The following is a 13119-nucleotide window of genomic DNA, read 5'->3' as shown; positions in this document are numbered from 1 at the left end:
TAAAATTAATTGAAGTCGAACGAACCGTCAACCGTAACGGAAGAACGTCAATGACCGTCAAATCCGTAGTCACCTGTGACTGTCAAGGACACTGCTTTTTGGTAATCTGGTAATCTTTCACTGGCATAGATAGTGCAAAGCTGTTGCAATGGCAGTTGTTTCCATTGTAGTAGCTATAACTATTCGATAGCATAGCGTAACGTAACGCACGTAATCCTATCAGAGTTTTTCCAAACTTTTTGACATTCTAAAATTTATAAAAAGGAGACGTTTCTAAAATGTCTCTAAAAAGTCTTTAAAAAAATGTTTCTAATCTGATAAAGAATTCATTAAAAAAATTCAAAAATAAACTATTTTTTAAGGAAACGTACATATTCGCATTCATTTCAAACACGTATGATACCTAAACTAACTACTAATTAAGGATTCTATGAGCGGACCTTAGCTGAAATACAAACCACAAGGAAAGCTTAAATATTTAGCCTTTCTTTTCTTTATACTTGAGGCTCGGTGGCGCAGTGACTAGCGCATCGTGCAGCAACACCGCAGGTCCGAGGTTCGAACCCCGGGCTGGGCGAGGTCGACTCAGCTCTTCATTCCTTAATTGCTATCTCTTGGATCGATAAAATGGATACCAAGTTCGCATGGGGACTAAACACTGGGGATCCTGCAACAAGCTGAACATTTGTTCAGGACATATGCTTACGCACCCCTGGGCACACGGTCAAGAAAGCAGATTTTGGGGCACTACAGGTCTTGGCCCATTAGGGCTGTTTGCGCCACTTAGTCACTTAGTTTAGTCAGCTGTCATTGTTATCTATCTTGTATCAACAAGTATAAATGCCGCCCAAACGGTAGAGTGGTTAGTGACGGTGACTGTTTTACCAAAGGACTCTGGTTCGAATCCCGGAGAAAGCGGGGATATTTGTAAATGTATAGTGTTTGTGCGGCATTGGAGCACTCTAAATATGCGACGAGCCGAAAATCTACTCAAGAAGTTGTTGGTGGGGAAAGAGCGGTGGAAAAAACTCGTGCCCGTCCCTCCCCCCCCCAGAGTGCTCTCCATAAAATTTGGGGGCAAAGTCGTGCTGTCACCTGTATGATGTAGAGTCATTAGGATTTTTTGAATCAGGATATATAAAAAATGAGCCGAGACCCTAGCCGGGACTCGAACCACGGACCTCTCGAATACGCGCCGAGTGTGCTGCCATTACACCAATGCTAAGAAAGGCGAGAGAAATATCTTATATACTCTCCCTTTTTAAAGGGCGACAGGGGATTAGAGGACCAGTCACCAGATACTGGTGGTGAAGAATCATCATCCACCGTGCTTTTTTTTCTAGTTCGGGTACCCCTGTAGAGACATTAGGTTATTTCGAAGCAGGAGACATAAAAAATGAGCAGTGCCGTCGCCAGGACTCTAACCTCGGACACGTGCCGAGTGTGATGACCATTACACCACGATGGCATGCTAAGAAGGCGGGAGAAACGCCTTATAAAGGCTATTGCCAACTACAGACGCAATCTTGCACTCCTTGCCAGTATGAATTTCGTGGGTTAGTTCTGATGTTACTGTGACACAAGTGAGAAAATTCACAACAGCGACATCGTCATTTACGAAAAAAATTGTCATGCACATACACCTACACAGGAAGATAGACATCATTTTAAAAATAGTAAAAACGTGTTGGGGGATTCCTTGTAATAAATTACAAGGAATAAATTACGTGTTCCTTGTAATAAATTACAAGGAAAAACCTGGGAAAATTATGAATTTTGCAAACTGTCAAATATGTTCTTCCGTGAAACAGCACTTCTTTCAGATATTAAGGCATTCTTTGAGAGCATAACTTCCAGAATTTCCCTAAAAAAATCTGAAAATATTTGTGGCTGACGCAATATTATACGTGAATTTCGGTATTAATTTAAATCTCGTTGTACCATTTTTTAATCTTAATTCCCAGTTAAGATATCTCTTTCTACGCGATTTGAAAAGGTCAAGAATAAAGGTTGGAAAGATTATGATCCGGAATACAAAATGAAATGTTTGAAAGGATTAAGCACGCATTTAATTTTTACTCTAATCTACTTCCAGTACACTATATAACGGAGCATTTTCCCCATTTTATCACGCATTCTTATTTGAGTTAGGTTTTCTAAGGAATAATGGTTCCAAAGGTAAGTTCACCTTTTTTCTTAATCCATCAAATGAATAGAAATCAAAAACGATTCCTTCTTTAAAAAAATACTAATTATCCTAAAGGAAAACTGAATTGTTTTTTCGAGATTGGAAAGGTATTTGGATTAAAAAATATTAAACTATACTTATGAAAAGTTTTAAACAAATGTAATTAGCTATATTTTTTCTCACATATCAAAACTGTTGAAATGGAGGCAATTGTGTATAAAACTTAAACACCAAAACCTGTTAAGAAAGGATATATGAGATTAGTAGTAATTGAATGTTATGATTTATCCTCAGAAAATCTTTGCCGATAGAAATTTAAAAACCTTTTTGAAGAGATAAAAGAGCGATGTTATGTTGCCATAGCATAATACCATTTATTTCCCTGAATAACGTTTCCTCTATTTTTTTTAATTCAAAAACAACCAACAAAGTAATAACGTAACAACATATAAGTGACTAATAATCACCTAAACAATGAGTCACTAATTAATTACCGCTAATAGGTGCTTACTTCTCTGGATTTCTGCAAGACTTTACGCATTGGAAAGCATCATTATTTGCTCATAAAAAAAACTGAAACCATGATTAATTTAAATTTCATTTAACTATGCATAAATATTTTCCAATAGAAAACGTTTAGATAAAAGGTATTGTTGATAAAAAGGTTAGAATTAGGGAAATTGATTTATTACAAACAATTGTTTTCACCTAGGTTAAAATAAAGTAAAATAAAATAAATATTTTAAAAGTCATAAAAGTCAATTATTAATATATAAATGATCAACCAATATATGGCCCAAAAATATATTAAATAATTCACTTAAGACTCGGTTAATTATTTCATTGAAAACTCAGTTAATTACTTCATTGAAAAATGGGTCTGCTTCAGGATTCCTTTGAGTTTCTCGTATGTTTAAATACTTACTTATTTCCTGTCTACATAACTATTTTTAGCTGACTGTAACTTCGTTTTTATTGAAACTCTGATTTAAAAAAAGTCTAAATTCTGATCAAACTCTTCAGAAAATTATCTAAATGTAGTAGTTTAAAATAAAACCATAAAATAATAAGGAGAAGAAGAGAAAATATATTAGTAGTACTTGAAATGTGCATTATTTGAAATAATACTGAAGCATGTGACTGCTTAAAATATACTGTCTCAATTGTACTATAAGAGAACTTTAAAAACTGCGATTTACTGGGCTATTAATTCATAAAAATTCTAAGATGTAAACTTACATTGTGCAATAGTGATACCATTCGAAACTTCTATATCTAGGCAAAGATAACGTTAATGTATCCAAGGTACGATTGCGGTAATGTGTGCAAATGCAATCCTCAGAAGTACAAATGCCTTCACGGAAGACTTTTTAACAGAAACTGCTTTGTATTCATATCAGTCACGGAAAGCCATGAAAATCCTATTTCAAACAGATCTTTTATCGGGACTCGAAGTTCCGACGATTTCCCCACTTCACTAGTCGTAACTACTCAATCACAGTTAACTTTCTACAACACAACCAACAAAGTAATAACGTAACAACATATAAGTAACAACATATTAAGGCATTCGTAAATTTTAAGAACAGATGTTAGTAGTCACAAGCAATAATTAGTAAGTCAGAAGTTATTAAGTCACATCAGTAATTTTATTTATTATGCATTCCATGGCCGAAGAGTTCTATATTTGACATTCATCATTCATTTTCTTTACAATTTACGCAATACTTCAAATCTTAATAATAAATTTTCCGCGCATTACGAATCGGTACATCTGAATCGTTGAAGTCAGAGTAAATTTCCTGAATTCATTAAGTACTTAAATATGAGATTAATAAATAGTTCTTTACAAACGAAGCTTAACTGTAATAAAATATGAAGCACAAATATTTCATCAATTTGCTTTTGGCAGTATATACTACGAACGTCAAAAACATATTCAGAGAATTCATTTACCTGAATATATACGTCTTAAAACGCACATATTATGTACATCTTAAAACATACGTGATATATACGTTATTATACACGTATTATATACATATCTTACATATATAATACATCTTAAAACATACGTGTTATATACGTCTTAGAAAATTCATTTACATGAATTTATATGTCTTAAAACCTACATAATATACACATCTTAAAACATACATAATATATAAACACATATTATATAGGTCTCAAATGCTATTTAAATTATTAAGGAATAAGTAAGCATTAATTCTGCAATTTAGTTAAATCTGACGATATGGCCTTTCAAATTTAGTTATATTTAATTAAATTTATTCAAATATTTTATATTTATCTTTATTCCAAATTCTACATTTCATTACAGAAAATCTCTTTTAATGCACTTGGAATGTAATTTATCTTTCTGTTATTCATTTTAGATCGTTCTCCTGGCCGCTGTTGCATGCTTTGCCTCCGTGCAGGGCTCAATTGTTAAGGTTGAACCTGTAAGTATGATGCAGCACATTAACAATCATGCTTAATTTCGATATTACTTTCGAAAATATTAATATTTTTAAGAACCGGAAGTACAAAAGAAATTTTAATAGGAAGTACTGAAATGGAGTTGGAATTTCTTTCCACAGTGAATGCATATATTCCATTTAAATAAAATTAAGCACTATATTCAACAACATATTATTTTCATGATGCAATAATTCACAAATACAAGCCAAATACACAGTTAAAACTAATAACCATTTAGTAGTGTCATATGTAGAAACTGGAGACATTTTAAAAAGAAGGAAAATAAAACTTTTATGGAAATTCAATATTTGAAATGATTCGCCTCTAAAACGATTCCAGTTCTCGAAAAATTCTTTTAGTTTTTAAAAACTCAATCTACTACGTATTTCTTAACTCTATAAACAATAAATGAACAGAAGAAACTCTCCATACATTAAAAAAAAAATAGTGGAAAATAATTAAATGCTAAAAGTTAAGTTGAAAATGCAATCCCTTTCAAAAGGGAATATTTTTTGCAGAATGTACCTGGGCAAGAATAAAAATGTTGAAATAATATAAAAAGCAGTTTTGGGGCATTTTCAAAATATCCTGGTTTTTAAATCGCATAATGTTATCGAATCCCAATCAATATCAACTGTTTATTTCTTTTCTAGAAATATTTTTGATATTTATTATCAAAAAATATATTTAATATTTATAAATTATTTGATATTTATAAATTTATTTGATAGCTTTTGAAGTTATCTGAAAATAACTTCATCTATATTTTACCAAATTTATCAGATCGTAATCTAACTCGAAAATATTTCCTTAAATATTAAAATATACGAAAAATATTTTCAGATATTATTTTGCTTGGATTCGCTTATATTTCATATCCAAAACACAGAAAAGGAAACTACAGCGTTATATTTTATTTAGCCATGTAACAAAAAAAGTTTTCTAAAATCAATGTTTATTTTTCAATATTAATTTGGTATTTTTCATTTCTTCTATAGTCCGATGCAGTATTCTAGCTTTTGAAATTCAGATACTATCTATACTATACTAATATTCAGCTACTTTTATTTGAAATATTTACGCATCTTAAGGGAATGTTACTTACAACAGTAAAATTATAAAATCCCTTTAATGCATTTCAGTGGACAAATAAATAAGTATGGAACGAAGTACACAACACAACTAAATGTGATCGTATAAGCATATGTGTAATGAATCACTTTTGAAGATGACATGGAAACCTTTTTTAACGATGAAAGCCGATTCATAAGATAATAATTAAAGACATAATTGCAATCGTTAGCTGGCCGAATCCTTCTTTTATTCTTGATACAATATTTCTGATAGAGACACAACTAGCCTGGCTCAAAAGGCGCACCAATTTTTGAATTATTATACTGCTATTTTTTGTATTTTTCTAAATTATTTGAAGGAAGAAATACCAGCAATGGAAACCCAATTACCGGTAGAGATAAGAGAAGGGAAATGCGAAATTTTTACCATAAATATTCGATCAGAAGTTTGGTTTGATTTTATTTCCATTGGTTTATTTAGGTTTCAGTTTGAAATTTTAGCATTATTACTGGATGAAAAGTTGTGCAATATATGGATTCTCTGTCATTAATGTTATATAAGAAACATATGATATATTATTTTCAATTGACGCAGCATAGAAAAATTTCTTTTAAGGATGTTACTTTTTTTAATGTAAAAAGGAGTAAGTCTCATATCTCATATATCATTTAACTCCTTAAATTTCCTACTTAATCCTATGCACTCGAGGGGTAACTCTCGGTCACCACTTGATTTCACGCGGTGACTTTCGATTACTACTCAGTTGACATGATAACTCATGCGGTAATGATGTTTATTTAGGTTTGGTTTGGGTGTTATCCTTCGCTGGCATATTGATTACACGGGAATAGTTAAGCCTCATCCAGGGGGGCGACATGTTGATGGTAAACATATTTTTTTTTTTTTTTTTTTTTTTTTTTGTAATAGCATAGTAAACGTGACGATGTAGGAAAAAGTATTTCCCATTGAAAAGGTTCGTAGTGAATAAGATTAGGGAAGGTTATCGTTATCGTTTCATGAGGTTGCCAATCTTTAATCATAAATGTGTTTCAAATTTATCGCTTTATATGCGTCTTCGGCATTAGTTTGAACTCGACAGTCGTAAAAGTAGGAATATTATTTTTTTTAATTACTAAGCCCAATAAGCCTGGAATACAATGAAGGAATCAGTTCAAATGAAGATTAGTTAAATTTTTCGTTGATGAAGAGCGAAATTACGTCTATCTGATGATAAAGAGGATGAAAGCAACGATGACAATAGCGATGAAGTAGAGGTATAACAAAGAGTAATATCAGGGTGACAGATAGTGAACGTGAAAGCGACAGTAAGTGCGCAGAAGATACAGAAATTTCAGAATGGGTAACGTACACAGAATTAGAAGAAATGCCGGCGAAAGAAGGGCAGAACTGCAGGTATCTTTAGACATAAAAGAACCATTAGATTTCTGTGAGATCGAAAATTTGCAGCTTTAAGAAATTCCATCAAATATGTAGAAAATAGTTTCGAATTTCTAGTTCGCCTGAGCGAAAAAGGCCTAAAGTGCTCTGAAAATAAACAGGGAAACAAAATGCTCACAATTATAAAGATACCACCCATGAAGGCGACTTTAAGTAGCACGATAAATAGCAAGTTGACTGGAAAGTCTGGAAAGTTGATAATCAATGGGAACTGATATCTTTCCTCTTCTGGAAAGTAAAAAATAAGAGAAAAGGTCGGATATCACTTCGTTGTTTTTCTCCCTAGAGTTTACTTTCAACGCTTATTTACAGTAAAATACTTAGGCAGTAAAGATACACTCTAAGTTTTCTCTTTTGTCAAATCCTTTTAAAATTTATTTTTACAGGATTTACCAGAAATTCGAATCTCCAGACTAACAAGACTATGGAGCTTAATCAGAAATTTTGCTTTCACCAGTAACCTGAGTTGTGAGTAATAAATGTAAACATAAAAAATAGCACTGAAGCAATATCTAATATAATACTAATGCAGTATCTAATAACATTGTATCTGCTTCGTATACATTTTTAACCATTTTTAAGTTCCTTCAACTACCTGATCAGAATTAGTATACACCGCATAGTTTCCCTCCATGGATTTTCAAAAGGAAAACAAGACGAGGAAAATGAAAAATTTATGCCAGTAATTATAGAATTTCTGTTCGTATTAAATTTCACTAAGCATTTTGCAGTATGATTTGTTTTAAACGTAAAATTCTTATCCTCAAACTAAAATTAACTAAAAATTTTAAGCAAAAAAACCTTCATTATTTCATCATTCTTCATTATTAATGACAGCAATACATTTTCAACTTGGCATCATTTTTGTTGAAATTAAAATTTGTTCTAAAATTCCATTAAGCTTCAACTAATTAAAGTTTTCCTCAATATATAGACATTTTTAAATCTAAAATAGCAGATAACTCTTATTTTATCTTATATTTTTGTTCCGAAATACAAGATATCTTTTTGTTCACGGTGCAAATTTATTTATTTACAGCTTCCCCAGCCACAACCTTATAAATTTGGATACTCTATTAAGGATGTGAGCAGTCAACAATACAGGGAAGAAGCCGGCAATGGAGCTGGTGTCGTTACTGGAAGTTATGGCTTCACAGATGCTAATGGTATACAGAGGCAAGTCAACTATATTGCTGATGCTGCTGGGTTTAGAGCCCAAGTCAAGACCAACGAACCTGGCACAGCGAACCAAAATCCAGCTGATGTTGAAGTTATATCTAACACCCCTGTGACTACCAAATTAATAAAACCTGTTGTTGGCCCACAATTAGTGAAGGTCAATCCTACCGTCAGTCTTGGAGCCATTAGAAATCAAGTGCTGAGTAACCAACTCTTAAACAGCGACATTAACACTAGAATCTTAAACAATGGTCTACTGAACAATGGACTCTTGAATAACAGATTGCTGAACAGAGAACTCTTGAATAATGGAGTCTTGAACACGCGACTTTTGAACAATAATGTTTTAAATAATGGATTATTGGCTAATGGAGTCTTGAACAGCAATATTTTAAATAATGGATTGTTCACTAATGGAATCTTGAACACAGGATTTTTGAATAGCAATGTTTTAAATAATGGAATCTTAAATACTGGTCTGTTAAATAGAGGATTGAATGTTAATGCGAATATATTAAACGGAGCATTAGGATACAGTAACTTCCTTCTGGGTGGCCCCTCTTCTGCTGATTTCTTGAATGACGGAACAGTCGTTTATGGAATACCATTGGCTGGTGGTGCCCTTCGAGGTTACTACGGTAGAAGTAATGTATAATTTCATAAATAATTTCCTGAGCACTTGATCTTCGTTGACGTTTATCATGAAGAGAAATATTTACATGGGTTGATTCCCAAATTTTTTTTTAGGGGAAAATCCCTTTTCTCTCTTTTTTTTCTTTTCTTGCAGCTTCTCTGTTTACTGTTCAATAATCTCTCTTTCTCGAGAGGAAAAATATATCTTGAGAATTTAAATGCTTATATGAGCTTCTTATATTTCAGTTTCACATCTAAGTACGTATAATCTTATGCCGTATCTAAGTACTAAGTACGTATAATCTTATGCCGAAAAGACGAAATCAACTTGTTAAAACAGCAGCTTCTTTTTCTTCGTAGCTTTCATAAATTTTCTTGTCATCCTTTATGATGCTGAAACAAGATTTTAGTATTTCAATCTGAATAAAATTATTTTATGATGTAACATATGTGTCACGAGTTAAATATTTGAAAAAAAAAATAACTTGCAATGCATTTACTTAATATACATATTATTTATTAAGACTAAACTGGCTTGCGACTTTGTACCCGCAAAGAAAGTCTTCAAACCTCGAATCGCCAATTTTTCTCAAAATAAAATTATATATGATTTCTACTCATCTAGAAATACATAAGAGTAAAAATGTTAGCTCCTAATATGCTATGGAAAATCAGGAAAAAAATGTTAAAACAGGATTTTTCAATCGTCAGTGGTGAATTTTCTTGACGAATTTGAACACCAATGCCAAGCGTTCTGAGAAAATTTTAAAATTTCATGAAATCTCTTAAAAAACGCAGCATCTCCAAATATCTCTTATATTCTTCTATATTTTCGATTTAGTATTAACACTGAATTTGATAAAATATTACGTATTTCTAAATGAGCAGTTTTTCATGCATTGCTGAATTTTTAATATTTTCAGTATTTATCGAAAACTTTTAATCAGTTTTTCAATGAAATTGCGATCTGTACATATTTAAAAACTGGCTGAGTTTGGTAGCGAGAATATAGTTGCAAAACGTAATGATATTTATAAAATTAACTGATAAATTCCTGTACATGGAACAAAATTAAAGAAATATAAAATTAATTAAATTTAGTCACCAAATGCAAATTTTTTCTAAGGATTTGCTTCAAAAAATACAAAACTATATAAAATTTACTTTTACGTTCTTAAAATTTTTTATATAATGCCACCTTTCCAGATATTTTAGAAATAAATTGTAAGTATAATTTTACTGTTGAGTTTCATTAATTATGTATTTCCTTTTGAATTTGATCTGACAGATTCATTGCTCCTGCTTAATGGCAAATTTCGATTTTTTGATTTCATATTTCCCTGATTTTTGTATTTAATTTTCATAAATACAATGTGTTATAAATTAAATTTCATTCTGAATAAATGAAATGCATTCTTACTTTTGCTTTCCTTTTAAATAAATAAATGCCATATGCGAATCGAGAAGACGTATTGCGCTCGATCTCGTAACTTATACATAGGACACAACAAAGACATAAAAAATATTTTCTTTATATAACCTTTTTATGCCAAGGACATATTCACACGACATTCTCCTTAAAAAATACTGCAGTCAGATCTATGAAGTTAATTATAATCAAATTCTGTATTCTTCCAAAAGGTGACCTACTGCCGTAAACCATCATTAAAGCCGAAGAAACTCATAAAATTATCGTACTAGCCATACCAAGAGAGTAGCAGTATATAAATAAATACAAAGAAATACATACTTACTTTTATTACTTTACTAGAAAATATATTATATTGCGTATTTTTGTTTTAAATTGTACAATATTGTACAATAATAGTATCTCGTGATGGTCTTCACTGTATTTTAAAAATATTAAAAAATCATTTCCGGCGGTTCTATTTCGCATTTGTCAGTCGAAGCAGTCCTAGTTCATATTTGTCAATAATCATCATTTTGCTACTGTAGTCAGATGTAAAACTGCACTGACAACCATCCTTATATTTCATTCATACAAATACTGATGCGTGTCTTGATGTCTCTCAACATGGCCAGAAATGTTGTCCCATTGTTGATAGACAGAGCTCTTTCACAATTTAGAAAGGTGATGAAGAAGCATCGTGGCTGTTGTTCCCTTCATATTTCAAAAAAGCCATATATTTTGCCAGTCCAAACATTGCTCTTGAAACCATCAAACGTTAAGACTTGAATAAGCAACTCTTGAACAGTGCCACTTTGAGCTGTTATATAAACAAGAATATCTTAACCAACAATGTCTTGAACAGTGGATTTTTGAGTAATAAAATCTTAGGTAATGGGCTTTTAAGTAACATATTTTTGAATAGTAGAAGCATGGACAGTAGATTGTTCAGTTGTTAAGTTATATTTTAATTTTATAACAGTTATTTTAATTTGGAAAAATCTTTCTTATCGATTCTTGTTTTCGTAAAAGTTTACAATTGGCTGCCCCTTGTTTCTTGGCGATTCTTTTTTTGACGCCAAGATCGTCGCTCGTAGGGCACAATTTCAAGATGGCCGCTACACAAAACCAAAATAAGAAGTCGAAGGTTTCATCGCCAAAATTAAAAAAAAAAAAATAAAATTGTCGCTCATTGAAGGAGCAACCAATTCTACACTAGAGCCCTTGTAGTTTTCACTTACAACTCTCTACCCTAATGAGTTTTTAGAATCACGTTGAATGTAAATGAGTTAGAAGTAGTATTTAAGGAAGGTTCAACTTACTTTGTGAGAGAGGGCTAGGAATCCTAAATAGCACATGTTTGCCTTTCGTGCAATACAAGAAACTGTCTCTTGAAGCTGTTACGCCCGGCCGTCTATTACGTAACGTTTTATATTCACCGGCTAGTTTAAATTAAAAGCCAACTACGTTAGATACTTGTGTTTAGCCTTCGTCTAAGTCTTCTTAAGTAAGTTATAGTTTAGTTTTGTTATTTCTTGCTCTGCGTTAAAACACGAAGTGGAAGCTTTGTTGTAATCTCGATGTTTGAACTCAGAGATAAGTCGCTACACAGTTTACTAGTTTCCAAGACGTTCATTTTAGACAAAAAGAGTGAGGAATCTACACAGTAATGAAATCTAAGCTGGAGATGAATTATTTTGACCTCCAGCTAATTAATATACCAAAGCGAGGATTAGGAGTAATGGAGTCTTGAATACTGGACTCTTAATGAAAACTTAAACCTCAATGATAATGACATATTGAACAAAAGAGTAGGTTACAGTATTTCTCTTCTGGGTGGGCCGCAATCTCTTATTACCTGAATGATGGAACGGTCACTTACTTACTCTCACCACCATCGTCTGGTGGTTCTGTTCGTGCTTTTGGTAGTGGATGTTTTAGAGACATTATGTAATTTGGAAGCAGGATATGTAAAAAATGAGCAATGCCTTCTTCGGAAATCGAACCACGGACCTCTGGAATACGCGTCCAGCATGCAGATTACTACACGAAGGCACGCTAAGAAGGCGGGAGACAAACCTTATATACTCCCCTTTTAAAGGGCGACTGGGGTTTTTACGGGACCCAATCGCCAAATCTTGGGTATGGAGAATCATCAACCACCACCCTTTTAGTTCGATCGCCACTGTAGAGACATTAGGTATTTTGGAAGCAGCAGATGTGAAAAATGAGCAACGCCTTCGCCGGGAATCGAACAGCAGCTTCCTTTCTTACTCTGCTTAATAATGTGTCCTTCGCGAAAACAAAAAATGTCTTAAAAATTTAAGTGTTTGATAGATATGTGCTGCTTGTCCATGAAAAAAATACGACTTCATATAAAGATGACTGCCATCAAACTGCATCTTTTCTAACAAATTTTGCGTGAATTCTCTTCTCATCTTTTGCGAGGATTTTGTTACCCATTGATCTTCAATAAAGTTTTGTTTATATCGTTTAAGTTATATGAATCATTGATTTGAAACTTCACAAATGAAAAAAAAAAAAAAATATGAAATTTTATAAATCATTTAAAAAATTATAACAAAAAAAAATTAAGCTTTTCTACTTCACATACAGCTTGTAAGGCATATCTCATTATCAAGTACTAAAAACGAATAACAAATGACATAATACCAAGAAAATAAGTGTGGGATTTCTA

At 32.2% G+C, this 13119-nt stretch overlaps 1 protein-coding gene across 1 annotated transcript; it reads left to right on the top strand.

Annotated features, from left to right (window-relative positions):
• The first annotated feature begins 2102 nt into the window (after positions 1–2102).
• On the top strand, positions 2103–12918 carry LOC118201386 (uncharacterized). Its single transcript, XM_085817583.1, has 3 exons — positions 2103–2178; positions 4585–4650; positions 8241–12918. Exons 1-3 carry the CDS (start codon positions 2167–2169, stop codon positions 9033–9035), a joined length of 873 nt encoding a protein of 290 aa, XP_085673709.1. The 5' UTR covers positions 2103–2166; the 3' UTR covers positions 9036–12918.
• Positions 12919–13119: the final 201 nt, after the last annotated feature.

This window comes from Stegodyphus dumicola, chromosome 5 (assembly GCF_044657685.1).
Source record: "Stegodyphus dumicola isolate Sdum_Otavi_A_Nest chromosome 5, ASM4465768v1".
NCBI lineage: Eukaryota > Metazoa > Arthropoda > Arachnida > Araneae > Eresidae > Stegodyphus > Stegodyphus dumicola.
The sequence above is the reverse complement of the archived record's forward strand: the minus strand, read 5'-3'. Positions and strand labels throughout refer to the sequence as shown.